Source organism: Camelus bactrianus, chromosome 11 (assembly GCF_048773025.1).
Source record: "Camelus bactrianus isolate YW-2024 breed Bactrian camel chromosome 11, ASM4877302v1, whole genome shotgun sequence".
Lineage (NCBI taxonomy): Eukaryota > Metazoa > Chordata > Mammalia > Artiodactyla > Camelidae > Camelus > Camelus bactrianus.
This window is the reverse complement of record NC_133549.1, coordinates 37,811,772-37,839,585: the sequence shown is the minus strand read 5'-3', so window position 1 is coordinate 37,839,585 and position 27,814 is coordinate 37,811,772. Positions and strand designations below refer to the sequence as shown.

Sequence of the window (27,814 nt, the reverse complement as noted above, 5' to 3'; positions counted from 1 at the left end):
CTTAACTGACTTACATCTGCAAAGACCTTTCTCCCTGTAAGTTCACATTCACGGGTTACAGGGAATAGAGCATGGTCGTATCTCTTTGGGGAGCTACTGTTTAATCCAATATGTCATCTTAATCACTCTCTTTTTCAGTGGTCCTTAAACTTTGGGAACTGTAAACCCTTTGGAAAATCTGATAGAATATATATAATTTCTCCATAGGTAAATACACCTATGCCAATAAATGCGTATTTTTATTTAAAATTTCAGGAGAATTTAACTCTACTGCCACCACCAAAGCCCCTACATGTGCTCTGGGGATATTTAGTCTATATCCTTCTTGAATGGTGACATCCAAGACCAATTACAGTTTTCCTTTGTGTTGTAGTTAATGTAAAATAGACTGAGATATTGTCTCTTTTGTTCTAGACAGTATACAAAAATTCTGCATTAATTAATGCATTCCAAGATTACCTTAAGTAATTTCGGTCTCTCTGAAAAGTTGACTTCTGTTAGTCACACTGTGTATGAAAATTCTTAAGCCGCCATCATCATCACCATCATCATCACCACCACCATCATCATCATCATTTATCCTGAGCTGCACCAAGCCCCATTTCTTTATCCAATAATTATGTAGTTGCCAGAGAAGGACCTGACATTTTTCCCTGTTATGTCACATGTTATTAAATTCAGCCTGTCAAGACCTTTTTGGGTCCTGATTCTGCCGTCAAGCATATTGACTATTTCTTCCAGTTTTGTGTCACCAGAAAATGCAATTTCCAATGATGACCATTATTTTCATGTCGTCAAGTCATTAATAAAAATGATGAACAAGAAAGAGCAGACAGCAGAACCTTGCAGCTGCCTACTCACACCCTCCCTCCTGGTTGATTTTCTAATGCCTTAATTAGGTGCTGTTCAGCCACATAATTTTACTAGCACCTGGCTCATATTTTTTCATCTTTTCTTCAAGACTACAACAGACGCTGTCAGATGCCTTGCTGATACCCAAATCAATCACGTGCCTCATGTTTCCTTCTTCTAGCTGCCTAGTGATCCTTTCATAGAAAGGAAGGGGGTTAATCTGACATCATGTATTTTGTGATCCATGAAATAACTGTCGACTATTTGGAGTAGGCAGAAGTGTTTTGGTTTTGTTCCGCATCGCTATTACCCTGCTACTCAGAGTGCTCCAATCAGGAAAGACTTACTAGAGGAGGTGGCATTTGAATGTGGGAGGATTTGGGTAGGGTAGATAGAGAGGGAAGAAGACATTCTTCAAAAAAATCCCACTGATTTGTTTGTTTTCTTGATGAGCTTTTAACCTAATTCTCCTCTTTACAAACAAGTAGAAAATTTTTATAAGAAATAACTGTTTTGTTAAAGATTTAAAATTGACTGACTCATGACCTTTCCGAGAAGTGAATCAGAACAAAATGGTAGAAATCCCTTAGTGCAGACCGGGCATGGGTGTACTGGATTTGGAGACCACTGAATATAGCAAGAATGCAGTGGAACAGAGAGAACCTGGGGGGAGGTACCCCACACTGTGTTGGCCACACAACCCAGGACATTCTAGCCCCTTGGCTTCTACTACTCAGGGCTGAGGTAAGATTCATGCAAGCACCATACAGCTTTAATAAGGGAGAGACCTTCAGTCTCTCCCTCAAAGTCTGCTTAATCTCTCTTTTTTTTTTCCCCAAAGCTCTAAAAAACTTTAACATGTAACCAATAGAACATTAAAAGTCGTTTCCTGATGTGTATTTTAAGTTGGTGATCTACAAAACAATTCTGTTTCTTTCTCCGTTTCACAATTTCAGCCAGCCCCACCTCCCCCCAAGAGTCCTCATCTTTCAGATGGCAGAAGGAAATGTCCCTCGAGGAGGGTTAGTCTCTTAGGTGTCCCTGTGAGAGTTTTTTTTTGGGGGGGGGGTAGGGGAAAGAGGAGAATCCAGGGCTGCTAGGCTGATGAAGTCTTGCCGTCCAGTTCCTTGAAAGACTTGTCGGTTTCGGTTCCCGGCATGACTGGTCTCCCCTTTACATCACTGTGATAGATGCCTTGCATTGTAATTATAAGACACGCCACCCGAGTGGAGTATGAATGATCAGTCTTGTTTTCTATTTTTCTAGAAACGATTGATCATTCATATTTATAGGGCTATCAACTGCTGGGCTTTGAAAGGTCAGTATTGATTGTCTAAGTCGCACAGACAGAGTGCTTCCCCACTACACATGAATACGTGCTCCTTTTATAAGATGGTGATGATTTTTCAGGGAATGGGGAGAAGAGGGCAGTATTCCTGTGAATTAAGCATTGGGAATTTCAACTAAAACGTGCTTAGATGGGACCAGAATTTTGGAATGGGTGGGGTCGATCATACTGCGGATTAGCTAGTCCATACCCCCTCCCAGCATACACACGTACACTTTACAGACAAGGAAGCTGAGTCCCTGCCAGTGGACATCGGTGGATCCAACCCTAGCACTTGTATTCAGAAGAAGGCTCTGTGTCCACATTGGAGGAACAGTTCTCCCTGGAGACTATTGGGAAAATGTTTCCTTCTCCATGCCTTTCTGTATTTTAAAATGTTGTTTGTCAGGCACATATATTACTTTTGCAAAAAAAAAAAAAAAAAAAAAAGTGGGTTTTAAACCCACAGTGACCACCCTGTCAGTTGGCTAGTGTCATGTGGGCGTGGACTTTCCCCGCGATGGCCTTCAAAGACCTGACTTTGGAAGAGCTGGTAAAGCCTAGGCTGCAAGTCAGCCCCACCCCTGCCCCTCCGGTCTCTGTGCACGAGTGGCTGACTACGGGGCTTCCTCTGCTGCTTTTTTCTCCTTTCTCCCCTAAACACTTAGAGTTTTTGGCCACTTCAGCCTCCGCTCCGAATGGCAGTTGGTGAAGGTGGACTACAAATCTATCTTCAGCCGGCGCTGCACCAGGGAGGACTTTCAGACCTGGCACTTGCTCAATCAGGTACAGCGCAGGCCTGGGGAGTCCTGTTTCAAGAAAGAGGGGCCACTGCAAGCCCAGCTTGGTTGTACGGGGGCCTTCCTAATTGAGGGAGGGACGTGCTGGGCCATCCAAGAATAAGGGTGGCTGTAGGGGGAAGGGTTGGAGCCCACACACTCAGGTCTGGCAGGAGCAGGTGATATTTTGGGACCATTCTGCACCCTGGAATCCTGCTCTACTCATTGAAAGCACTGAGCAGCCTGGAGGAGAGGTGACAATGATGACTTGGGATTTTAGTGCCCCCCATATAGAAATAAGCCCAGAGAACGAGGATCATCTCACCTTCTACTGGAAGAGGAAGATTTTATAAGGGCCTCAGGGGCACTGGGAACAGGACCACAGAAAAAGCGTGAAAGGTGGGAGTGAGGGGCTCTAGGAGTGGCGGATATTTAGTGCTGTGCAGTAGAGGTGGACCTCTTTTTCCTTCAGAACCGTTGGTCCCTATAATTTATACCAACTCCTCCTTCCCTTGTTGCCCTTGACTAGGAATAAGGACCTGTGCATGTTTTTTTATCGTAGAAAGGACACTTGTTGGGTCCACTTCAGTTTTACTCTGAAGATGATGTGGAAAATGTGCCAGAAGGGGTTCTTTTCCACTGGACTTTCTCCTGAAGCCATTTGGGCAGTTGCCTGGTGGTCTGTGAGGATGACCTGGAGTTTGTGCATTCTCCATGGGAGTGAAGAAGAAACAAGGCCAGGTTGCCATCCCTGGCTAGCTTGGGTGGAGGGACGATAGTGGCCTCCCCTCGTGTTCCTCCGTGTGGCAGTGAAAGATCGGCCTTCTAGTCTTTGAAATTCCTGGGAAGGAGATTTCTGTGTAAAGTGACCAAAAGAGAATGAGAAGGCTAATGCTGGTTCATTTCCCCTCTGTGTTTTTGTGACTCTCTCTCTGTGGACTTCTTTCCTAAGGGGGAGCCTTGCGTCATGGGAGAGAGGAAAATATTCAAGAAACGCAAGCCAGGAGTTCAGTGTGCCCTGGGCCGAGACTCCTCGGGGACGGTGGTCTCAGAACCCTGCGTCTGTGCCGACTGGGACTTTGAATGGTGAGTCCCTTGACATCTAATTGCTCTTTCCAACCAGACAACTACCAGTTTGGGGGATGAGAGGGAAGGTGAAGTTAGGGGAGGAAGGCAGGGCTCAGAGGTAGGAGGTGTGTCTGCTGGCCCAGGGGCCTAGCTGCCCCAGCTCCTGGCCAGGTGGGAAGTCGGCATCCCGGGGCGGAGGACAGGAGGAGGCATTTTCACAGGAAGATCATTGTCCTGTCAGAGCAGCATGTCTGAGGGGACTTCTCATCTTCAGTCAGCAGCTGTGCTGGGAAGCGCTGGAGAGGCCGGGCTGGGCGCTGAGAGGTCCGAGAGCTGCCGCCTTGGACAGTTAGTTAGCCCAAACTGCTCTTCTGTGCAAACTCACCCTTATCATCATTTCTTTTTTTTTTCCTCCCTCTAATGACAACCACCAAGAACAACTTTGAATCTTGCCTATTAGCTAATGATCACAAATTTCCAAATATTTACTTCCAGCCCTGGCCTGTCTCTCCTCTCAGTTGGAGACATTTGTGTCCATCTATTTACTTAGCATCCATCTTCCCTTGAATTGCTAGTAAGATTTCAGGCTTCATGTGGCCAAAGCAGAACTCTTCCTGAATACCCACTGCTGGAAGCAGTTTTTCAGCTTTTCTTAACCACCACCTGCCCCGACCAGTTTTTCCAAATACGGTAAAACACATAGACATCCACTAAGTTGCTTAAGTCAAAAATCCCAGGAGAGCTTGATTTTTCCCTTTTCCTTATGAGTCTCTATTTCCAAAACACATTCTAACTCAGAGCACCTGTACCTGTCTCCTGCAATCTGGATCATTCCAACAGTTTTCTAACTCACTCTCTACCTCCATCCTGGTCACCCTAAAATCTATCCTCAGAGCAACCAAAATTATATTTTAAAAACCCAAATCAGATCTTACCACTCCTATGCTTAGAACACTCCAATGGCATCTCCTCTCCCTTGAAATATAATCCAGTTTGCTCTTTCTTTGGCGTGTTCCACTGTAGGTGATTTGACCCACTACCATCGTGCCTTAACTTCTTACCATTCTCCCCTCATTCACCATTTTGCAGCCACACACCATCTCCTGAACCTTGATTAACCAAGCTCATTCCTGGCAAAGGAAACAGCACATGCAAGGATTTCTTCCAAATCTCAGCATGGCTGTCACCTTTGGCTCAGTCATGCCTCAGCAAAAACATCAGCTCCACAGAAGTGCCTTCTGGGACCATCTAATCTCACCTGCACCCTGGCACTCTCTGGCATATCACCCTGTGTTGTTGTCTTCTTAGGATTAATCCCACATGGAGAGAGCATCTTTTGGTGGCTTTGTTATGGTCTGTCTCTCCAGTAGAATGTAAGTGCTACGAGGGTGGGAATTTTAGACGTTGTGGCATCCTCGGTGCCTGGCCCATAGTAAGCATCAAATAGTTGTACAATATTTTTGAGTATTGTTTCTTCTAGGAGAGTCAAAAACATTCCCCAGTCTTGGAATGGGGGATCCCATTGGTGATCACGGGGTGATCCTACCCTGAACCCCTCTGGATGAATTCTTCCTCTGCATCACAGTCAAAAGCTGAAGTTCAATTTATATAGTTTCATAACCCATCCCAGATGAAAAGACAAAGCAGCTGATGGCTTAGGGATCAGCCTATAAACATGCACAGGGCAGAATAATGACACAGTGGCATCAGGGCTTTTCTGGCTTCTAATAACAGAAGTAAGTCCAAACAGGTCCAGAACAGCAGCCTTACCCCTTCCATCCTCATTTCTTCCAGCTTGATTTGTGTTGGAAGCCATCCTTCATCCCCCACTTCCTACCAGGGCTACAGGTGGTGACAGCAAGCCCACTAGAAAACTGTGCCCGCTGCCTCCCTGCCCCTCATCCCCGAACTCATGCCTTGAAAAGCTTGACTTCAACAGGAATCATCCAAGAGGGATGTGCCAAATGGAATTTAATTAGAATGGCAGGGTCCCCATCTGTAGCATTTTTGACCCCTTGGAAACAAAGGATATTTTCATCTTGGGAAGAACAGTGTTTAATTATTAATCACAATCCAGAAAAATAGTCATAGCAAGGTACCCAGCAGGCCACTCAGAACGACGGTGCGTGACATGCTGATGTCAAGCTGAATATTCAGAACGTGAATATCAGACTTCCTCGTGTCTCTGTCTCTGCATGTGTCAGGCGACATTTTCTCCCATGTCTCTCTGAGCTGTGCCAGACCTCACCCGTTGTTGGGAAATCTTGCAATGCAGTAGGAGTAAGAATTGTAACACAAATACGTTTTTTCCTTCAGCAATTCCATTAATATAGCCTGGAAAAAGAAAAAAATCCCGGCTCTGATATTCAGGTTTTGACCTTGGGAAGTTTTCCTGGTCTCTATGACTTCACCTCCTGGGCTGTACAATGTAAATATCCAGCATGTATCTCATTGGGTCCTAGGGAGGCATAAATGAATTCACATACACCGTCAATGTGAGTAAGGAATTTATCCTAATGGCACGGGTATCCATGTGGCACCTTTTGCTGCTGCGGTTGTCAATCATCTCCTCCACGGTGAAGGGATCCCCATAGGCTGTTCAGCACAGAAACCAGAGTTTATACATCCAAAGGAGCACTATCTTCACAGTTGTACCTTTGGGTGTTATCCATTTATTTCAATGCTGATAGCTTTGCTAAAAATATTTCTGAACCTTTCTCTGGAAACTGCTGTCAGAATGCATCTATAAGTAAAGTGGGGTGAGGGGGAAGCCCTTGCAAAACATTCTGTGGTTCTCACACTTGCATTGGTAGAGGCACCACCTGGACCCAGCACCCTGTAATGTAGCATTGTTACTTTGACACTTTAGTGAGAAGAAATTCAGCCTCTGGAATGTAAGTTACTTGACCAAGGGTAGATAAGCTGGGAGAGAAGGAGGTGAGGGTCAAATGTAAGTCTAGCTGAATCCCACGCTCTCTCCTCTCTCCACGCCATGTCTCAAGAAATCAAACAGGTCTTTATTACTTTATTTTTCAGAAGAAATAGGGTCCCCAAGTTGAGTTCTTGAAAAATTAAAACTTATCCTCAAATAACCCAGGTTAACTGCTGGTGATGAGGTCTAGTATAGAATGTTCCACCAACTCTAAACCAATGCCAAATGAAGTCGTTTTGGCCATTGGTACTAGAATTGTGGGAGGTGTATGGTGTTTAAGAAGAATTTATAGAATTTGGGGGGCAGATATGTATAACACATCATATATTTACCTTTCTATAGCCTATCATGCCTCATATTAAACAGAAGATAGAACCATTTGAGTCTGAAGTAGGATAAACCGACACACAAGACCTGAGGCTATGTTAGTAGTTCTAATCAGAGAACAAATGCCAAAAAAAAAAAAAAAAAAAAATCATGGGCAAGTATTTTTGTACTACTTTTGAGTATGGAAGAAATAATTTGATTTCTGAAATTTCTGGGTTTTGTTTGTTTTTATGGTGGTTTTTATGGACAATGGGGCTGAGTATTTAAATTTTGTTTGTTATTTTGTTTTTAAGTCAACTTTAATAAACAAAGTTGTTGGTTAAAAATATAATTTTTCCATCAAATATAGTTTGTTTGTCATTAATGCTCATGCTGGAAAGTCATGTATGGCAGCCACTTCAGAGCCCTGTCTCCTTCTCAGTGCCCCTTCCTACCAGGAACTGTTCGTTGGTGGGTAAGGAAGCTGAAAAGCCCTGTTGGGTTAGTATAAGTGATTACCATGCACATTCCACATAATCCTTTTCCTAAGCCAAGTCAGGTCATGTTCTTTTGATTGGTCCAGGCAACTTTTAAGTCAGAAAGCAGGGATTGGAGACTGGGGAAGGTGGCTTAAATGTCTTGATTTTGGTGGAAAAGTTAAGGAGTGCAGCCTGGATTCACAAAGGACTGGTATTTTCTACCTGTATCCTTCCTCTGTTTGAAGAAGGAAGGTTCAATAGATTCTCAGATGCATTGATTTGTAGAACATTGACTGTCACAACTTTTGCCCTTCCGTCCAGAGCGGGTGTCAGTAATAAGTATGAATTTTGCATAAATATTGATGTTTCTGCTTAATGACCTCATAAATCCCCCAGCCTCATGCTTACTGTAGCGACTCACTCTGCAGCAACTCTGTCATGGCACTGTGAGGGGCCGGGAACGAATTCTCCCTGAGAAGTAAGTCTGTCAGAGTCTGACTGGTGGGTAGTTGGAAAAGGGGGCTGCTCTGAAGTCCTGTGAGGCCTCCTAGGAAGTAGGTGGCCCCTGGGGGGTCCAAATGCATTTGTTCAGTGAGAAACCAGGTAGGACCAGAGACGATGCCCAGTCGTTCTCTTTTCTTACTCACTCACCCAACCACTCAGGCAGCAATAATTTTGCTGAGCACCTGCTATGTACCAAGTTTTTTTTTTTCAATTGAGTTACCAAGGTCTTTAGATGGATTAGCTCACTTAATCTTCTCAACCAGCTCCTGGAAGGACAGTCTGTTATGATAGCCATTTTATAGATGAAGAAATGGAGATACAGAGAGGTTAAGTATAACTCATTCAAAATAAAAATATTCTGACTCCGGAGTCCTAAGTCTTAGTATGTCTTAGAGTTTACCTTCCGTATCCAGTATGATTCCAGATCCACACAGCAGGTTTATCAAATGGTAATGTGGAAGAGAGAGAGGGAGAGATTTGCAGTACTATCGTACATAAATTCAGGTGTGTCTGAAATCCATTCGATCTTTAATATTCTGCATGTAGGGTTCAATCAGGTGTATTTTTTCTGTAGACTAGGCATGGTGAGAAAATCGAAGATGTATAAACCAGAGTTACTGGATGCAAAGAAAGCGTAACAGCAAATAATAAAGAGTATAATTGGGTGCTGAATTTTATGATGCAGACCTATGCTGTACAATATAGTAGCCACTAGTCATGTGCGGTTACTTGCATTAAAATTAAATACAATTAAACATTTATTTCTTCAGTTCCAGCCACATTTTGGGTGCTCAATAGTCACAAGTGGCTGGCGGCTACCATATTGGAGAGCATAGATGTAAAACGTTTCCATTAGCACAGAAAGTTCTGTGGGACAGCATTGGCCCTAGCTGCAAGTGCTGGGAACCGTCAGAGTAAAGCGATCACTGAGGACTGGAGTAATGATGGAAGGCTTCCTGCAGGAGGCAGTGATGAAGCTGTGTAGACTTGCAGCTGAGTAAGCACAAGGAAAGTGGGCAGCACATCAGAGAAAACAGAGGTATGAAGATGACTAGAGGGATAAGGGCAGATGGGTAGCAAGGGATTAGATATGGAGAAATACTTGAGCAGTGATTGTATGGTTTTTCAAATAATTTCTGAAATGGTTTGGATGTAATTATCTTTCTATCTCTACAGCTGTTCTTAGGCTTATGCTTTAGCAAATGATGATGTTAATTATTATTCCATTGTTTTTGTTGTTGTTTTTGTTGTGGTTGCTTCTCTTTGCTAAGTGTTCATTCTGTGCCTGCCAAAAAGCTCTGTGTATCTGATCCCAAACCCGGCATGCTATCCTGTCTCCTAAAATGAGACAGGAACACCTGTGGAACACTGATCAGAGAGTTTTAACTCCCAAGTGGGAGAATGGAGGAACTGGGGGTCAATGAGACTATTACATGGCTGTGCATGGTCCGAGAGTAAAACACCCGCTACCCCTGGGCCAGCAGAGACTTTGGCTTCTTGGCTGGCTCCAAGAGGCTCAGAATGTCATTCTTGGGGACCAGGGGACCCTCCCTACTGATGATTAAATGAGTGTTTCATGGGATTGTTCTAATGTTGAACCAGAGGTCAGAAGTATCAATTACCATTATTGGCTGACATCGTCAGCTCTGTACAATCTCTAACAAATCATTTCTCCTCTTTTTGCTTCTTCTTTTCAATCTGTCACCTGAGGGGACTAGACCAAAGGAATGCAAGTGTCCCTTCCTATTCTGACATGCAGAAGCTTTTTGATTTCTGAACCTTTCCTTGTCTATTCCTTCTTTGAATCCTCTAAGGCTTCTCCCGCGATGGGGTTTGGAGGACACACAGGTCCCTGGAAATGGGCAAGTTTTCCCCTAACATTTTAGAAGTTATAAACCCTTTTGTAGTTAAGGGAGACACAGAGGTGACTTATCTCTTAAAGGAAACTGCTTGTGTGTTTGCAGAAGCTGTGGCAGTTTACTTCCCTGAGGCAAGTCAAACTTTCTGGTTCATTCTCTCCAAATGTCACAATTCACCAGAAAAAACCTTTCCCCAGGAAGCTGGAGCAGCAGCTGGAACTGCTTGTTTGTTGAAATCATGAAAGCTCCAGTGCTGGGAGGGAGTTTGGGAGATTTGGGGCAGTATGAGAGATTTTAACATATATTTAGCAGAAGTTAATGAAGACGTCCACAGCTGGGGGGCAGCCAGTGATGCTTCCATTCATGTTATTAAATATTAATCAGGTGCTTTTTTTCTTTGGGGCCAAGCAGCATGCCTGGTGCACCTTTTTAAATGACTGCATTGCTAACAGGTAGCAGAGCTGAACAGAACTAAAGATGGTTACATTTAGCAAAGAGAATTACGATGTTCCTCTCCTTCCCAGAGCTGCATAGGAGAGTACAAAAAGATTACTAGTATTTCTCAGGATTAACAGGACAGTCACTGGATTGACCTCATAAAGCAATCAAGGGATATTCTAGAAGCAATGCAGACACGCCACAGCCCCAGTATTTCTGCAGATAAACAATACTTAGAAATCAGATATTCAGTGCTGTGCTGGTAAATACTTAACTACTGGCTCTCTGGGAACAAATAAATAAATAAATAAATAAGCCCTGATGAGTAATGTTTGCTAAAGGCTGTAAATATTCCTAACATAGCCGATTTCAAGCTACCAACCTGACATCAGTGAGTGCAGAACTGGGAAGCACATGTATTTCTACCATACAGATACATAGAAGTAAATGACATAAGAGAGCATAAGTACCATAATAATGTATAATGACAATTTATATATAATGTTTATTGCAGCATTTAATAATAATACACAGTGACATAATGAGGAATTTCCATGTTTTGAGTATTTATTATCTTTTAAATAGGATTTATTTAATTGAAATTTTGTATAGCTTAACTTTTGATAATAGCTGTGTTTAACAACTATTAGCTAACTTGCAAAATTCCTGAAATTTTAAGTTATCTCGGGGGCTGTTACCAGCTAGCACAACACAGAGTCCTTATGAACTCTCAGGCTGGAAGATCTCCAATCACTGCAAAAAGTTACTTTGACATGCCCCTTTCTCCTTCTGTTCTTCCAGGTTCATGTAAACATGCGATGTCAAAGCTGGTCTTGAGCGCCACCATTTGCAATGCCTTGAGCGCACACTCACTCCACAGGCATCTGTTGAGTGCTTGGGATGCTCTCCATGGGCCACACTGGAGAGTCAACTCCAGGCTCACAGCCTCCTGGCAGAAATAGACCAAGGGCAGTGGGATAATTAGTGCGATCATTTTAAAATGTAATTGAAATATTCACTCACTCAGTAAATATTTATTCAACACCTGAAATGTCCTAGCTACTATTCTATTTTTATTTTTTTAAATTTTTGTTATTTTTAATTGAAGTATAGTTAATTTATAATGTTATGTTAGTTTCTGGTATACAGTATAGTGATTCAATTATATATATGTATATATATTATATATATTTGTTTTCATATTCTTTTTCATTATAGGCTATTACAACATACTGAATATAGTCCCCTGTGCTATATATTAGGACCTTTTTGTTTATTTATTTTATGTATATTAGTATCTGCAAATCCCAGACTCTTTAATTTATTCCTCTCCACCCCCTATCCCGCTGGTAACCATAAGTTTGTTTTCTATGTCTGTGCATCTGTTTCCTAGGTACTATTCTAGACTCTAACACTGGCGGATAAAACCAACCAACAGAGGTGTCTGTTATTTTGTAGCCTCAATGTTTGCAAAATGCTATGGCCACAAAGATTTTGTCTGGAGAAGCAGGGATGGCCTCATGGGACCTAGATATTGGAGAAGGATACGTAGGCAACTGCCAAACACAGAAAGGGGAAGAGTGCTTCAAAAGCCCAGGGTGTAACCCACACAGAGAGGGTTGAAAGGTTGGCTTGAGTTTGTTGTAGAAAAAGATGATAAGAAGGTAGGGTGGGGCCAGACTGAGAAGATACTGTATAGAATCTCATCCATCTATGGATACTTCCTAACTGTACTGCTGCACACTGTATCCCCGTGCTCCGCGTCATCCTGTATTACTCTGTTCTTTTGTTGAACTTGAGGCACACTGTTTTCCTCTCTCTGAAAGACTGCAGGCCCCCTGAGGATAGGGATTCTTGCACTTCTTTGTCATGACAGTACACGTATTGAGTAATGAATAAACGCAGGCTTCAAGTTTTCTTCCCATGTCCCTTTCATTCCTATCCTATTTACCCACAGAGACAGTTTGCCTCCATTTTCACTGGACTTTAATTAAATCTTGGCTCAAAGAATATGGGAGAAAAAAGGAAAGAGGAGTGGGTCTGGAGAGAGTGAAGTCCTGGTTGTTTTGTTTCATTAATACTCAGTGGATCAATATTCAGATGTCCAGATGGTTCTGCCCTGTCTGTGGGTTTCAGGAAACCCTTGAGTACTTAACTTACAAGCATGACTTCCTGAAGTGGGGAGAGTGTGGGTAGAGTGTGTGCTTAGCATGCATGGGGTCCAGGGTTCAATACCCAGTACCTCCATGGAAAAAAAAAAAAAACATAAATAAGTAAAAACACATTTAAAAAAAAAAAAAAAGAAGTATGACTTCTGCCAAATGAAGCCACCTTCAGTGACCGAGGGTTGGTTACAAAAGCAATAATTCTTACTTTCTTGCTCTTTTTCGATCCTGACATTTATGTTTCTGGGAGTTTTATGAAATTCCAAGAAGTAAGGCAACACTATGACTATTTCAGGTGGGAGCCCCCCTCTCCTACACTGGTCTGGGACTTCCTCATTTTGGGGTACGGAGAAAAGAAGTGGATCATACTTGATTTTCTTTCCTCATTTTATTATGTCTAGGCTTTTATCCAAAAAAAAGAAGAAAAAAAACCATGGAAAAGGAGCTACAATTTAGTTTTTTGTGTTTTGTTTTTTTCCTGAAGGAAATGGGGGACCTGTGTTACATATAGTTGGGAAAAGTTTGAAATGACTGGTTGTGTCTGTGTAAATACAAATGTGTATATGTGTTTGAGAGAGAATTTCCAGGAAAAATGAAAATAAAATCAATGAAATCCATTTTGGAATAAAATGTGGAATCAACACAGAAATTAATTTTGACCTTTAAAGTCATCTTCTTGGCTGTCATCTACTTATTTCAGTAATTCCACTGTGATCCAAAGTGTACTTTTAAGCTTACAACATCCCTCACACCTACTCCAAGCCAGTGTACCTGCCACATTATGTATATCCATACCTTTGAACACCTGGACTCTTAATTTGATAATCCACTATGTCTTCTCTCTACACTGGACTCTGAATGGGGTTATTTCTAAATCTGAAAATCCGTTTTCAAAGTATGAACATTTGCCTTCGCTGGGAATATTTAAAGAATGTGTTGCAGGGGTTTGGGTGGCTCTAGGGCTGTTTGTGTTTGTGTGTGTCTGTGGGTATTTTTAGCATTTGTGCATCTACACCAGTGTGCAATGTTCATTCTCCGGACAGTGACTATGGCTATGAGAGACATGGAGAGAGCCAGTGTGTCCCAGCTTTCTGGTACAATCCCGCATCCCCATCAAAGGACTGCAGCCTTGGTCAAAGCTACCTTAACAGCACTGGGTAAGTTAAACACCTGAAGGAACTCTACTGACTGTTTCCCTATTTCCCTAAGTTGGGATCAAAGGAGCATTGCTTTCGAAGCAAGATGGAGGAGAGACAGAGTTAGTTTACAGTGGGTGGCTTCTGAGAACAACTGAGAGGGTCTTACCTGAGACTAGCTCTTTTGGACCATCAGAAGAGATTCTGATTACTCAGATTTCAGTACATTTTGTCATTTGCCTTCAATAGACCATAGCTATTGGTTTGGTCAGGTCTTCTTTTCTGGAAAGAGATGCCACCTTGTTATTTCAGGCCTCAATGAAATAGATGAACACAAGTGGTGTGCAAATACTACCGTGTCCTCTAGACAGATGAACTGACGCTCTCATAGACTGATGAGGACATTTTAAAATGAAAATTTAAGAGTCCCATCCTAGGAGCTCCTTATAAGAAGGTCAAGGCACACTTTCTGTAATTGTCAAATGATGTGTGTTTCTCTCTGCCTACTTATTACTTACTCAGATGCTTGAAAAAAATTTCCTTGGAGATTTGTCGTCCTCCCCTTTGCTTCACTGCTTCCATGAACAGATTTCAAAAATGGATTGGTGGTCTAAGACAGCAGTTTGCAAATCTTAATGTGCTATGAATCACCTGGGGATCTTGTTAAAATGCAGCTTCTGACTTAGGAGATCTAGATGGGCACTGAGTGATCTGGATGTCCTGGAATCCGTCTCAGCTATTCTGATGGATCTTCTAACACCTCACACAAGTTACTCACAATTTCACTTACTCACTCTTACCTTACCTGGTTGTAAATGAATGGTTAGGGTCGTATCTACCCAACTGACATCTACAGAGGAAAACAAAACAAAACAAAACATGATGGAAGAGATATATTGAGTAGTCTGAGATACTCTGAAAAACATAGATAGTTTTAGTCAAATATTTGGTCCTAGGGAGCTATTCCTTGGACCTGAGCTGGGGTTTAAACATTTTTGATGTCATTTTATTGTAGATACCTGATTTAGGGATTTAAGCCATTCGAGCTACAGACATGTGGAAACTTAAAGACACGTGGTGTCAGAGAACGAAGTGCTATGAAGTTTGAGGAAGAGAAACATAACGGAGACAAGTAATCAGCTAGACGACCAAATTCCTAGCCAGAGCATACCTTGGACACAATTGAAAGAGAATTGCATTAGGACTTACATATGATCATGTGACATGTGTAGGTGGCCCCAATATTAAGCAAGTTAGGGGTACCAAAACACCAAATAAATCAGGGAGATGAAAAGGGAAAATTGTTAATTTTTCAAAGGCTCCACTACCAATGTCTACATATATCTCTAGGCAGCTTAAATCTTGCTTCATGTTATAAAGTGTCAACCAGTTGGCCACTTGAGGTTGAAGAGGAAGAGTAGATGATACCAAGTTTGCATTAGGATATGGTACCCACCAATATATTTATCATAAGTAAAACTAACTAGCTTCTAAACGACTAAAGGTTGGCAGGAAAGTATAGATGATAAAAGTTTGATTATGAGGACCAGGGCTGACCAAAAGAACTCTAATAGGAGCTACATATGTAATGTAAAATTTTCTAATAGCCACACTGAAAAGATTTTGCAAAAAAAGGTGAAATTAATTTTGATAATGTATTTTATTTCACCCAGTATGTCCAAAATATTATCATTTCATCAAGCAACACTAACTACATTTCAAATGCTCAGTAGCCTCGGTGGAAAGTGGCTACTGTATTGGACAGCACAGCTGTTATGAACTCAGCTAGCAATTAGGAGTAATATGGATGCACAAGAAGATGCGCTGTAATTCTATCCAAGGCAATAACTACCTACAGCATTTGCTTAATATCTTCCCGAGATCTCTGGATGGAGATATAGGACCGATAATTCAGTGGTATTGGGGGTGGGGTGGAGGGGAAATATCAGGTATAGTGGAGGATGGATATCACTCATAAAGAATTTGGTTTCATCTACTTTCAAGGCCACCAGAAGAAGGCAACATGGATGGATTGGTTAATTACTCCTGACACACAGGGTGAAAGAAGAGTGATGTGATGGTGGTGGTGGTGGTGGTGGTGGTGGTGGTGCATTTATTTTATGTGGTTTTACCAGAATGTTGATTTTATGGAGCCTTACAGATAGCAGTATGCCTGGAAATAATGTCTGTCATGCAGGTCAGAGCTATGGGCAAGCTCTCAGCTTGGCTTCACCTGCTGGGGTCCAGGGTCAAGCATGATGACATGTCATCGCTGTGCACAAAGATGCCCTTATCCTAGAAGGTCACAGCGCTTGTCAGAGAGGTTTTCTCATGAAAACTTCTCAAAGCCAGTTTGACCACGGCAGGATTCAGTAGGCGTTTCAAACGTGTGCTTCTTACCTGGCATTTGTGCTGAGTGGGCAATGAAATATTAGCAAGGAGAGAAAATATGCTACAAAATAGCATAGGTGTCTTCAGAGTAAGGCATTAGGAGATGGGGTGATGTCCCGGGTAAGGGGACACAAGGAGGGATTTCCTGAGTAATCAGTTAGAAAAAGGCTGATCTTCTAGCTGCTTTCTGGCCTCAAGGAGGAGAGAGAAGTGTGTGCTTTTCTTGCTTCCACAGTCCAGTGGGTCCGCCTCCTCCTGGCCTGTGCGAGTCAGACATTGATTTCTCTTGGCTGGTTTAGACACTGATGCGATCCGTGGCTCAGCAGGTAGGATCAATAATAATGTTTAAGAGCTACTTTTCCCGAGATGGAGGGATAGTGGTTTCTCGGCACTTGTTTGGCTCCCTAAATGGCCGTCTTCTCTGGGACTCGGCTCTCCGGCGCAGCTGGCGCGGGACGTCTGGCTCACTCTTGCTTTCTTGCGCGCGCGCTACTGTGCGCGGCCACGCGCATGCGCGCACGCACAGCACAAACCGTACTGCTGATAATGGTCGATCCCCCTTAGGTACCGGCGGATTGTATCCAATAACTGCACGGACGGACTGAGGGAGAAGTACACAGCCAAGGCCCAGATGTGCCCCGGAAAAGCCCCTCACGGCCTCCACGTGGTGACGACCGATGGACGCCTGGTGGCAGAGCAGGGGCACAATGCGACTTTCATCATCCTTATGGAGGAGGTAGGAGCAGACACCCCCGGGTCTCGAAGTCAGAACTTACAAGCAGGCCGTTTCCCACTTCCAGATAGGGAAGAAAGGGAAGATCGTGTTCCCATAGGTCCTCCTTACAAAGTCAATGATGAGAAGCTAAGGCTTCTGGGAGAAGATGGACGGGGAGAAAGAGGGCTTGGGATGTTTAGAGACCCTCTCTCTTCCCTTCATCCCACAGTACAGACGCAGGCTGAAGTGGGGGCACTTGTCTCTCTCCGGGTAGGTACAGATCTGAACATATTCTTTGAGGTTCCCCTGTAGGCTATGCTTTGTTAATGAAATATTTATCACCATTAGACCATATACTGTGAACTTTGCCGGAAGAAGGGAATTCACGTTATTTACTATTGCTTTCAAGAGCCTTTTTTTTTTTTAAACTCTTAATCCCACTGATTAGAAATGCCCACAAGGCTTTCGAAGGGTCTTGAATTTATGAGTGTGAAGGTGGAGAAGGATTTTCCCAATTCTTTAAATGTATTTTTACAAAGAATGTCACATAAGTTGCTTTCCATCAGCTACCTGCTCCATTAGGTCACCTGTTAGGTCTTCTGCAATCTGGGCAGTAAAATCAGACTGCGTTCATTTATGCCAGTATGGAAATAGCTCTGCTGTGTGCTTCTGGCTTCCTAGATGAGTTGTTTCATCTCTTTCCAAACCAGGGAAGTTTTCAGCTCTTGCTGAGCTTCTGGGGCAAGAAAGCTTGCCTGATTTACAAAGCCCTCTAAATTTAAATGCAAATTGCTGTATGCTCTTGAGATCTTGGAAAGAGACCAAAGCAGGCCAGGAGATTTTTCCCTAACTGTGAATACTTTAGAAACCTTTAAAGTCTGGCCCACACTGGACAGCACAGTGAAGGTCCCTTATCCTGGGTTGACAGATTCCTCAGCCTTCATCCACACTGGGTACTTGAATTAACCTTAATATTCAGAGGAGGTCATTATCACATTTCCCCTAGGGAGTTTCCAGGACCAGCACTATAAAAACCTTCCCTTGAATGAATGTGAAGAGCCATAATCTTATCCGTTTGACTTGCCCTCAGTTCATTTCCACTTTAATTTATATTCATAAACTCAAGGGTACTTGACATTGTGTTGGGGGCAAGGGAGCACCTATCAATATTTCACTCACATGTGGGTTTGCATGGAGGAAGAGACAGACAGTGAAACTGTGATGGATGCATGTTCACGGGGCAGAAGGACTGGCTCGTAATTCCAAAATGATGTATTTCTCCTTTAATTCTACCAACCATTTTTAATAAATAAGCAGAGAGATCTAATTCTTTTTCACCTGGGCTCTTTATCTTATGGTCATATTCATTGGAATTTATCCAAAATGTTGGCCCAATATAGTGGGGAGAAGGACAGGGTAGTGGGATTCAGTATCAGGGCTTAAGAAGCTAAGATCAGCTTGGGGTGGTGCAACGCACTCAAGTCAACCCCTGACATCACATCCTCAGGCAGCACCCAGGGGGCTCTTGGACTTCCAAGAGGCAGAAACATCTGTGGGCTGAGATAGAAAAGGCTTCAGGGAAGAGGAGGTTTGGGCAGGTGTAAGGAAAATCCAAGATCAACAGAGCACCAATATAATTTTGGCTGGTATGCAGTATTCATCTGTAGAATGGAAATAATCATCCTATCTCATAGAGTTATTTTGAAGGTGGTATTATATAATATGTGCCAAGTGATTAGCATAATGCTTGGAACATAATAATAAACACTAAAAATAGGAACAATTATAATTACAGCATGGTGGTTGAGAGTCTTGGTATTGACCTCAGACTGCCCGGGTTTAAAATTTGGCTCTTCCACGACTGGCTGCAAAACTTTGGTCTAATAACTTAGTTGATTGTTGTCCCCATTTCTAAAATGGAGACAGTAATACTTTCTACATTATAGAGTTGTGAGGGCATTAATTGCTTAGAACTGAAAAGAAACTTTATCTCTGTTAGCTGTTTCTATGATGATGATGATGATGACAGTGACCACCCAGGAGAAGAATAATTAAACCATGTGTATGAGGTGGCCAGGGAAGCCCTTGGCTTCTCCACTTCAGAGCTTCATGGAGGCACTATCTTATCCACAATTGCCAGTTTCAAGCAAATCATGCTGCCCTGAGCTTGGGCATCCAAGGGCAATAGGTCCATGGTACCTGCTCATTGTGCACAGTGAATATCAGATAGGAGTCTGATGATTGTGTTGAGGGTGTTTCGGCCCCCTGGAGGAGACTGCAGGTCCTCAGAGGGTGATGCTGAAGGCACAGGACCAGACATCAGATAGAGGCAGGTTGGACCATGTGAATGGGCCCAGGTCAACTGCTAGTCCCCCCTGCAGGGTGATCTCCAGAGGACAAACATTCAGCTTGACTTCGGGGATGGGATTGCAGTGTCCTACGCTAACTTCAGCCCCATCGAGGACGGCATCAAGCACGTGTACAAGAGTGCAGGGATCTTCCAGGTGACAGCCTATGCAGAGAACAGCCTGGGCTCGGACACAGCTGTCCTCTTCCTGCACGTGGTCTGTAAGTAGCATGAGCCATCCCCTCTCTAACTCTTCTCCCAGTTGACAACTCCATCTCTCCGAACTTCCTGGGATTCCAAGCTGGGCTGGATCTGGTGTGACTGCTACCCCAAATGGTGACCCCAATCAAAAAATTGAGAAGTGGGCTCATCTATGATTGAGTTTCATGATACTGAAGTAGGCTGATTATTTTGAAAATTTGGATAACATTATCTACTGGTCCCTCCTTTTCAGAACTCAGTTCTGATGTAAGTGTGCACTTGCAAACACACATTCCAATAAAAGTGCCCTCCCTTTGATTTGGAGACTCCTTAATAGAGAAAGAGGATACTTATCTCGTTCCCGGCCACAGGATGATTCTCAAGCTACTATGAATGAACGCGGCACAAATCAAAGTAAATTGTTATCTCCATTGGAAGAGCCAAGGAGGGATCGAAGAAACACATGCCGAGATTGTTTTAAATAGAGAACTAGAGCACACAAAATAACTTAATTCTTACATCCAAAGTTACTTCAACTTCATTCCAGTTATAAATCATTCTAAGAACTCTCCAAGATATTATTGTTGGCCTGGAATGTATTTCCTGGCCACTGGCACCATCCAGAACAGTGGCTGAAGTTCTAGAACAGTTGTTTATACTGGATGTGTTTTGTGTATTTGCTCTCCTGGAGCTTGACTCACATAAACTGAAACTTAAATAGGATTTTAAAATGTTGGGTCAAGGAAATGTTATTATGAGGCTGTTACTGGTTTATTTTACCTTTATATTGACATTTATGGGTCTAAGGACTTGTGTGGTTCTCATATATCCCACAGTATTTGGGATAACATGCTATATATGGTGCAAATTGTATGGTTTAGCAGAATCTAGTTGAAAACAAGGGACACCTTTCCTATTAACAACTCAGTAATGACATAAACTCTACTATATAAACCACCTACACTTAACAGATCCCTGGGAAACAGTAACCTAGCTAATCTCCTCGAATCCTGGTCACTGTAGTAGCATAAGGACCAGCAGTGGTGAGGGAAGTACATGAAAAAGACCTGGATTACTTATGTTGCATCCTTAAAGATGCCAGGCTTACACGACCATGACATAAATTATTTCTTCTCTAGGTCTTCTGACTTCAGTTTTAAAATGGCTTAGTCCTAACTGGTACCTTGCTTCACAGGACTCTAGTCACAGTAACAGGAAACACAAATGACATACCTGATCATTCACTTATGTATTCAGGGACTGTTTGTTGAGGTCTGAATGTACACAAGGCATCCTGCTAGGGGAGGCAACGATGCAGAGATGGCCCTGCCCTTGCAGGGTTTATATTCTGGTGTGTTGCGGGGGGAGGTCCTGCTAGACATGGGCCATTGAGAGCCCAAGTGGTGATGACCACACTACACCCACTGTAGTAATTCTGTCCTGGAAGCACCAGGTCAGAAACCCAGGTAGGTGGTGGTCAAGGTGTTTCCGAGGCAGGTTTAGCACAAGGGAGCCCTGTGTTTGAATTCTGATCATATCCCTCTGTTAAATGTCTAACATTGATCAGACTTTTTAATCCTCACAGACCTCTGACCCCTCACCTTTAGTACTTAGACTATGGCGAGGCTGTGAGAATCAAACTGGATCACGTGTCTGTGTCTGGGGTCCCCCAGACACCTCCCCCCAGGTTTAGTGATTTGCTAGAAGGACTCATAAGGTCAGCATCTAGTCCCACCTCCCGACTGTGACTTATTATCGTGAAGAGAGACAAAGCAAGGTCAGCAAAGGGACAAGGCCTGTGGGACCGAGTCTGCAGGAAACCAGGTGCACACGCCCAAGAGTCACACAGAGCACGCAGCTTTCCTCCAGCAGTGAGCTGTAGCAACACGTGTGAAGGGCTACTTACAGAGGAGCTCGCTGGAGACTCAGTGCCCATGCTTTTTTGGGGGACGGGTCAAGTAGCCATCCTCTGCCTGGCTGATACCAAAATTCCAGACTCCTCGAGGAAAGCAGTTCTTCAGAATAAAACCATTTCATTGGCAAACATAGTCTAGGCAGAGTGAACCACTCTTCTCAGCCCACTGTTGATTGGAAATGCTCCCAGGGCCAAGTTCCCAAATGCCAGCAAAGGGCCAATCATACACACAGGTCTTCCTAAGGACGGCAATTTCAGAGCTCTGTTAATGTTTTTCTGTACGATGTGCAAAATGCCCCTTAGCACCCAGCTCGGCACGGGACGAATGTTACCTGTGTAGTCATTACTATGTAATTCCTGTCAACTTGCCACCTGGCACTTCTGCTGCATTTAAAAATGAAGACAAAGTTCAAACGGATTTACTTTCCTCTATTCCAACCCCCTGCCCAACCCATGTTCCTAATTCTGCCAAGAGTGGGCCTTGTCTGCCGGGCACAAATACCAGGGTGCCTCAGTGGCAAAAAACACAACAGCAAGGAGTAGGTTTATGCTGCGGGTTATGTGCGTGAAGGAGGAAATGTTCCTTGAAACTTTTATCGTGCTCGTAATTCCCTCCAAATCAATCATGGCTGCATTTACCAGACGGTTACTACAGTGGAAACTGCTCTTGGCTTCACCTTGGGCCATTAGCTAACAAAAGTAGCTGCTAGCTGCCTGTAATAACCAATCTCGCACAGATTATTAGATTTTTATCAAAAAGAGCCACCATGTGACAGTGAGGATCTTAGGAGTTTGCTGTGTCCTCTCCTGAATCTCTTCAGCTTTTTCTCCCGGATCTGTGGTTTGTCTGTAGGTTGAAGCCTGGAGCTTCTGGCTCAGGATTTTTTGCCCTAAAAAGCTGGTACATGTTTTCTTCAAGGAAATAGCGTCTCAAGATGATATTTACCCAAACATGCTGGTTGTCAGGAAGCTGCCATCGATGTGGCCGTACTTGCTGGGGTGCCAATTCGTGGAAGCCCCGTCCCTTTTGTGTGTGGCATGGATTTAGGGAGAAGGAGGTTTCCTTTTATACTTTGGGGCATCAAAGGACCCAACGGTGTGAGCCCTGGTTCAGCCAAGGCTAGTGAGCGACAGAAGACTGGGAAACCTGTCCTGGGCCACGAGTCATAGCGACATCATCACTGAACTGTGGAAAAGCCTGGGGTTCTCATGAGCTGGCCAGGGGAAGGGGCTTCACACATTTTGAGGGAGACAGAGAAGAACCGAAGCATTACTGCTCAGCCATAAAAGGAAATAAGCTAATGCCATTTGCAGCAACATGGATGGACCTGGAGATCGTGATTGTAAGTGAAGTAAGCCAGAAAGAGAAAGAAAAATACCATATGATACCACTCATATGTGGAATCTAAAAAAAAAAAAAAAAAGACAGAAATGAACTTATTAACAAAACAGAAACAGACTTCCATAGAAAATAAACTTATGGTTACCGGGGGAAGAGGGGTGGGAAGGGATAAATTGAGAGTTTGAGATTTGCAGATATTAACTACTACATATAAAATAGATAAACAACAAGTTTCTACTGTATAGCACAGGGAACTGTATTCAATATCTTATAGTAGCCTAGAATGAAAGAGAATATGAAAACGAATATATGTATGTATATGTATGACTGAACTATTATGCTCTACACCAGAAATTGACACAGCATTGCAAACTGACTAAACTTCAATAAAAAAAAAAAAAGGAAAGAGGTATTGACTTTGAGGGTAAAGGGAGAAGAATGAGAGACCTGAGGCTGGACGTTAAAGACTCTGAGATGTTAATATAAGACACAGGTTTCTTACCTTCCTCCCAGGACACAGCCTGGCCAGGGACCCCACCCCATCGCCTCATTCTCTTCCACATTCGTCAGTAAAACACAAAAAACAAAGAGCGATAAATCAGATAAACTCCTAAAAATGAGTAAATAAAGCAGGCCAAAGTGGCCAGTGTTTTTTCACACCTTGTGCTTTTTTTTTTAATTCTCACCAACAATCAAACCATACAAAAATAATTAAACAGACTTCCTTATTGAAAATAATTAAACCTTCAGCCAGATGTGCATCTGAAATGACAAGGTTTGAAATTCTTTCCTGGACGGAGTCTTGAGGTGCCGGATGACTGGGTCAGGTGAGAGCACAGGCAGAGAGGATTTTCACACTGTAAACACGCGGATTCTTGGTCACTTGCTGATTGTTCGGGAAAATGCCAACTGGACAGTGTCACGCAGGTCTGTCTGATCTCCTCACTCAAACATTAATCCTGTCCCAACATGTTTCTCTCAATATAAGTTTACCCATGACACAGGATATGCTTACTGTCTTAAGAGGGACTTCTCCCCAGTGATACACAGAAGTAGTGTTGGTGTGGTGGTGTTGGTATAAATAGTGCCAATCCATAATTAATGATGTGGTCCTTTTAACATCCACACATTACTTTCATATGCTTTTACTCATGTAAGGAAGGCAGAGGACCGTGCAGCAGTCTGTGTAGGGTCAAGGTTCTGGAAGATAGAGGAAGAGGTTATAAGCTAAAATTAAACAGAAGCAGAAATGAAAAGTGTCCATCTGTTTTCTTCCCTTTAAACTGAGCTACCTCCAGAATAACCAAGGATGTTAAACAGTGAAGGCTGAGTGGCCTGAAAAATGTCCCACCTTTGAGAAGAAGTCAAGGTCCCCAGGCTAACGAGATGTTCATGCTACGGTTGTGACCATTAGTTACTTTGGCTCATCAACACTGTCATGGTGGAAACCAGGAACATGTGCTCTAACTGAGTGTGGACAGAAAATATTTTAACTGGATTTGGTTAAGTAGGACAGATATAAGGAAAGGAAAAGAGGAAGAAAGGGAGGAAAAGAAGGGGGTAGGAAAAAAAATGAACAAAAACAGGAAGAGAAAGGGGTGGGGGCTGGGGAGAAAATCCCACAGAGTTAAAAAAAAAAAATAGCATATCCACCCCTTAAATGCAATGCTGACACATTAACATTTCCCATCAGCGTTTTCCTCTTCTCATGTTATTTTGGAAATGAATTAAGTTAAAATCCTTACTTATTATGCATAGAGTGTGTTCCAATATATTCTCTTACTTGCTAGTTTAGAACTTGAGACTGCTTGTATCAGTTTTCTGAGGAACAAGAGAAAAACAGAAGTTTGATCACCTTTTTGCGAGCAGCTTTGTTTTTTTTTTTCTTATTTGGGAACCTGGTGCTTATTTCTCCTTCAATCTAGGGAGATGTGCATTTCTCTTTTTATAAAACAGCCTTGCCAGCTTCTCAGTGACACCCACTGTGTGTGAGGGTTGCAGATGACAGGCCCAAAGGCCGATCGTTGAGCAAGGTGGAACCAATAAACAATTGAGGATAATGGACGCGCCCTCCATCTAGTACATTGACCCCAAATCACAATACAGGCTAATCGCCAGAAATGAGAGAGACCACTGTTTGCCTTCCTATTTATTGGCTAAGTGTCCAATAAGCTAGCTTTGTCCTTGGACTGGAAGTTCATAAGCATTCGCAGCTGGGCTCATCAGATTTAAATAAAGTTCCCGTGTCACTGAAAAAACATCTGAAGCCGGATTGACTTCCCTTATTATATGTGATGCTTTATTTCAAGCACACACACACACACACACACACACACACACACACACACACACACACACACACACACTTCTCAACATGTGTGAGTTTACGACGATTGTTTTATCACAGGTGATGGTAATAGGGGTTAGGAGGAGGAATCTGGGAGTGTGACAGATTGCTTATTCAGGACTGTGAGCACTGACATTGTTTTTCTCATCCCCTTAGGTCCTGTGGAGCATGTGCACCTCCGAGTTCCGTTTGTGGCCATAAGAAATAAGGAGGTCAACATCAGTGCAGTCGTGTGGCCCAGCCAGCTGGGGACCCTGACCTATTTCTGGTGGTTCGGCAATAGTACAAAGGTGTGGCCCTTTCTGATCGGTGTCTGATTAGATCTGTACTGAATGTTCCTATGTTCCAACTTCTATGTTGATGTTGGGGGTGCTGGGGATGTGGGCCACAGGGAATGCACAATGACGTGCTGGGTCCACGTACTTGACTATGACATACCTTCCTGCAGCAAGTTCATTGTTATAATCCGGAGAGGCCCGGTAATCCATAGGAAGAAAGAGTACTGGGAGAATCTGTACAAAACTGGTTGTCCTTGCTCCTCTAATGAATATTTCTGAAACTTCACTGGCTCCACTTGTTCTAATCTCAGCCTTTCTACTCACTAGCTATATAATATGAGGAAAGTCACTTAGCATCTCTGGGATTAAGTGACGCCATCTGTGAGAGGTGAATTAGCTATCTCAGTGCAGGAATGTGGAAGTCAAAAGGGGGTAATGCGTGTAAAGAACCTTTATCAAGACCTGCTAGGTGTTCTCTGAAGGCCAGGCGCTGATGTTCTTCCTCTTGGGTGTGGGACTGTGGGTCTGACCTGACAAAGGTCTCAAAGAAAGGGATTAAAGGGCCAGACTCTGAACCATGCAGACACTCCCTGCTCCTAGCAACTGTTGGTAGGGAAGCTTGTGCCAGGAATGACCGTGCTTGTGTGACAGGAGCTGGGAGCAGCTAGGCTGAGCGTCCCTCAATTTAAGGGCTTCATGTTTCTCTCCCTTCTTGTTTTTGCCTTTGCAGTTTCTTGAGTCATTCTTGATGTGATTGTCATGGTCCATGTTAGACCTTTACTTTTTAAAAAATAATTTATGAAAGATAATCATACCAGACTTGGAAATGCTGGGTATCTAAAAAAAGGGGAAAAATATTCCAGTTGCCAGTATAGTAATTCCTTTGAAAAAGTTTTATTTGTTTGTTTTGAGATGGCCAAAAAGAATTTTGGCTCCTGCAGGATAGGAATGGGAGATAATTTTAGGGAGGCAGCCGGACAGGTGGAGAGAACGTGGACCTTGGAGTCATGGGGACAAGGGTTAGGTTTCCAGCACTGCTGCATGTTGGCTGTGTGAGCTTGATCAAGTGACCTGGCCTAAAATTTAATTCACTCAACTGCAAACTGGGGGGAATGATGCCTGTATCATCTTGATTTTTGTGAAAACTAAGTAAGAGGATACGTCTCTCCCTGGCACACACTAGCTACTTACTAAATGGATACTTTTTACTTGGGTATAAAAACTGGCAGTTAGGATGGGTTGATAGAAGACTGAATGAGATTTAGGGACCCAAGGGACACTTTTCTGTTCACATTGTTTGTGCCGTGTACTTTCTGTTCCTTAGCATAGGCTCTGATGCTGCTACATTTCTGGTGTTATTATTCACGAGGACACTAGGTCAGGAGGTTAGTTAATAAGATCCCCAGCTGATACATCAGAGAAGTGAAGCTCCCTTTGTGGTATGAGCATCCTGAGGTCAAACAGCTGGTTAACTGTGGAGCCAGGCCTAAAGCCCAGGTCTCCTCACTCCTGTCTACCACGCACTGCGCCCCCGCCCCCGGCCGCAGGGGGCTTCAGCTGCGTGACTCTGTTCATCCCCTGGAGGTTACAGACCCTAAAATTCTGCTTCGAACACCAGCAGATGTACATGGTGAAAGAAAAAGAGAAAATCGTCTTGGAGGATGCAATCGGAAAGAGAAGGCTCTTAACTTCATTTCGCCTCCAAGGACGTGAGGTGCGGGCTGTCAGGCCGGGGAATTCTTTTCTGTTAGTGGTTGTTCACCCGGTGATCTTTGCGGAGAGACTGCGGTGTGTAAGGAGGGCAGCTCCTGGCCGTTATCAACACAGTGATGGACTCAACAGCCTACAAGGAACTGAGGATGTTTTTTTTTTAATTTTTTCTCCGAGTGCTGATTCTAAGACCTGAAATACCAGACTGTGTCTAATAAATATTTGATCAACAGAGAAGTGCACAGAGTGAATGGAGTGCTGAGTTTCTACTTCTCTAATGATTATCTATGTTAGTTTGAACAAATCACCTGACCTGAGTGTCAGTGTTGTTTTCTCTAAATCAAGGATACTAATATCCAATCCATAAATGTGGCTGAGTTAATATTTGGAATCTCTCTCCCTCTCATCTATCTATCTGATCTATAGTATGCCATATTATGAGAAAGAAATTTTAAAATTGCAGAATGGCTTTATGGTTTTTTTTTTTAACTTGATGATGACCTGAGGTGTTCCTTTGGTTAGAAATTTCCATCTATAAACTTGAGCATAAAGTGCCGTACAAATATCCAGATCTCAGAGGTCTTACTAGGTACTGGATCCAGAGAGCCAGGAGAAATGATGGTACATTAGAGGCAGTAGAGTAGAGTGGTTTTGAAATAAGACAAATCTGGGTTGGGGTCCAGACTCAGATTCGTCTTGCTGTGTGCCTTTCATCAGATCAGG

The 27,814-nt window shown here is 43.1% G+C and overlaps 1 protein-coding gene across 1 annotated transcript in view; it reads left to right on the top strand.

The window, feature by feature from the left end:
• The window catches only part of SORCS3 (sortilin related VPS10 domain containing receptor 3), a 565,587-nt gene that overhangs the window by 514,972 nt on the left and 22,801 nt on the right, over positions 1-27,814 (top strand). Inside the window, exons 15-20 of the mRNA XM_074373664.1 lie at positions 2,848-2,965; positions 3,911-4,044; positions 13,753-13,866; positions 16,801-16,972; positions 19,333-19,519; positions 25,260-25,393. Coding sequence (XP_074229765.1) covers positions 2,848-2,965; positions 3,911-4,044; positions 13,753-13,866; positions 16,801-16,972; positions 19,333-19,519; positions 25,260-25,393 — 859 coding nt within the window. The remainder of the gene's footprint in view (positions 1-2,847; positions 2,966-3,910; positions 4,045-13,752; positions 13,867-16,800; positions 16,973-19,332; positions 19,520-25,259; positions 25,394-27,814) is intronic.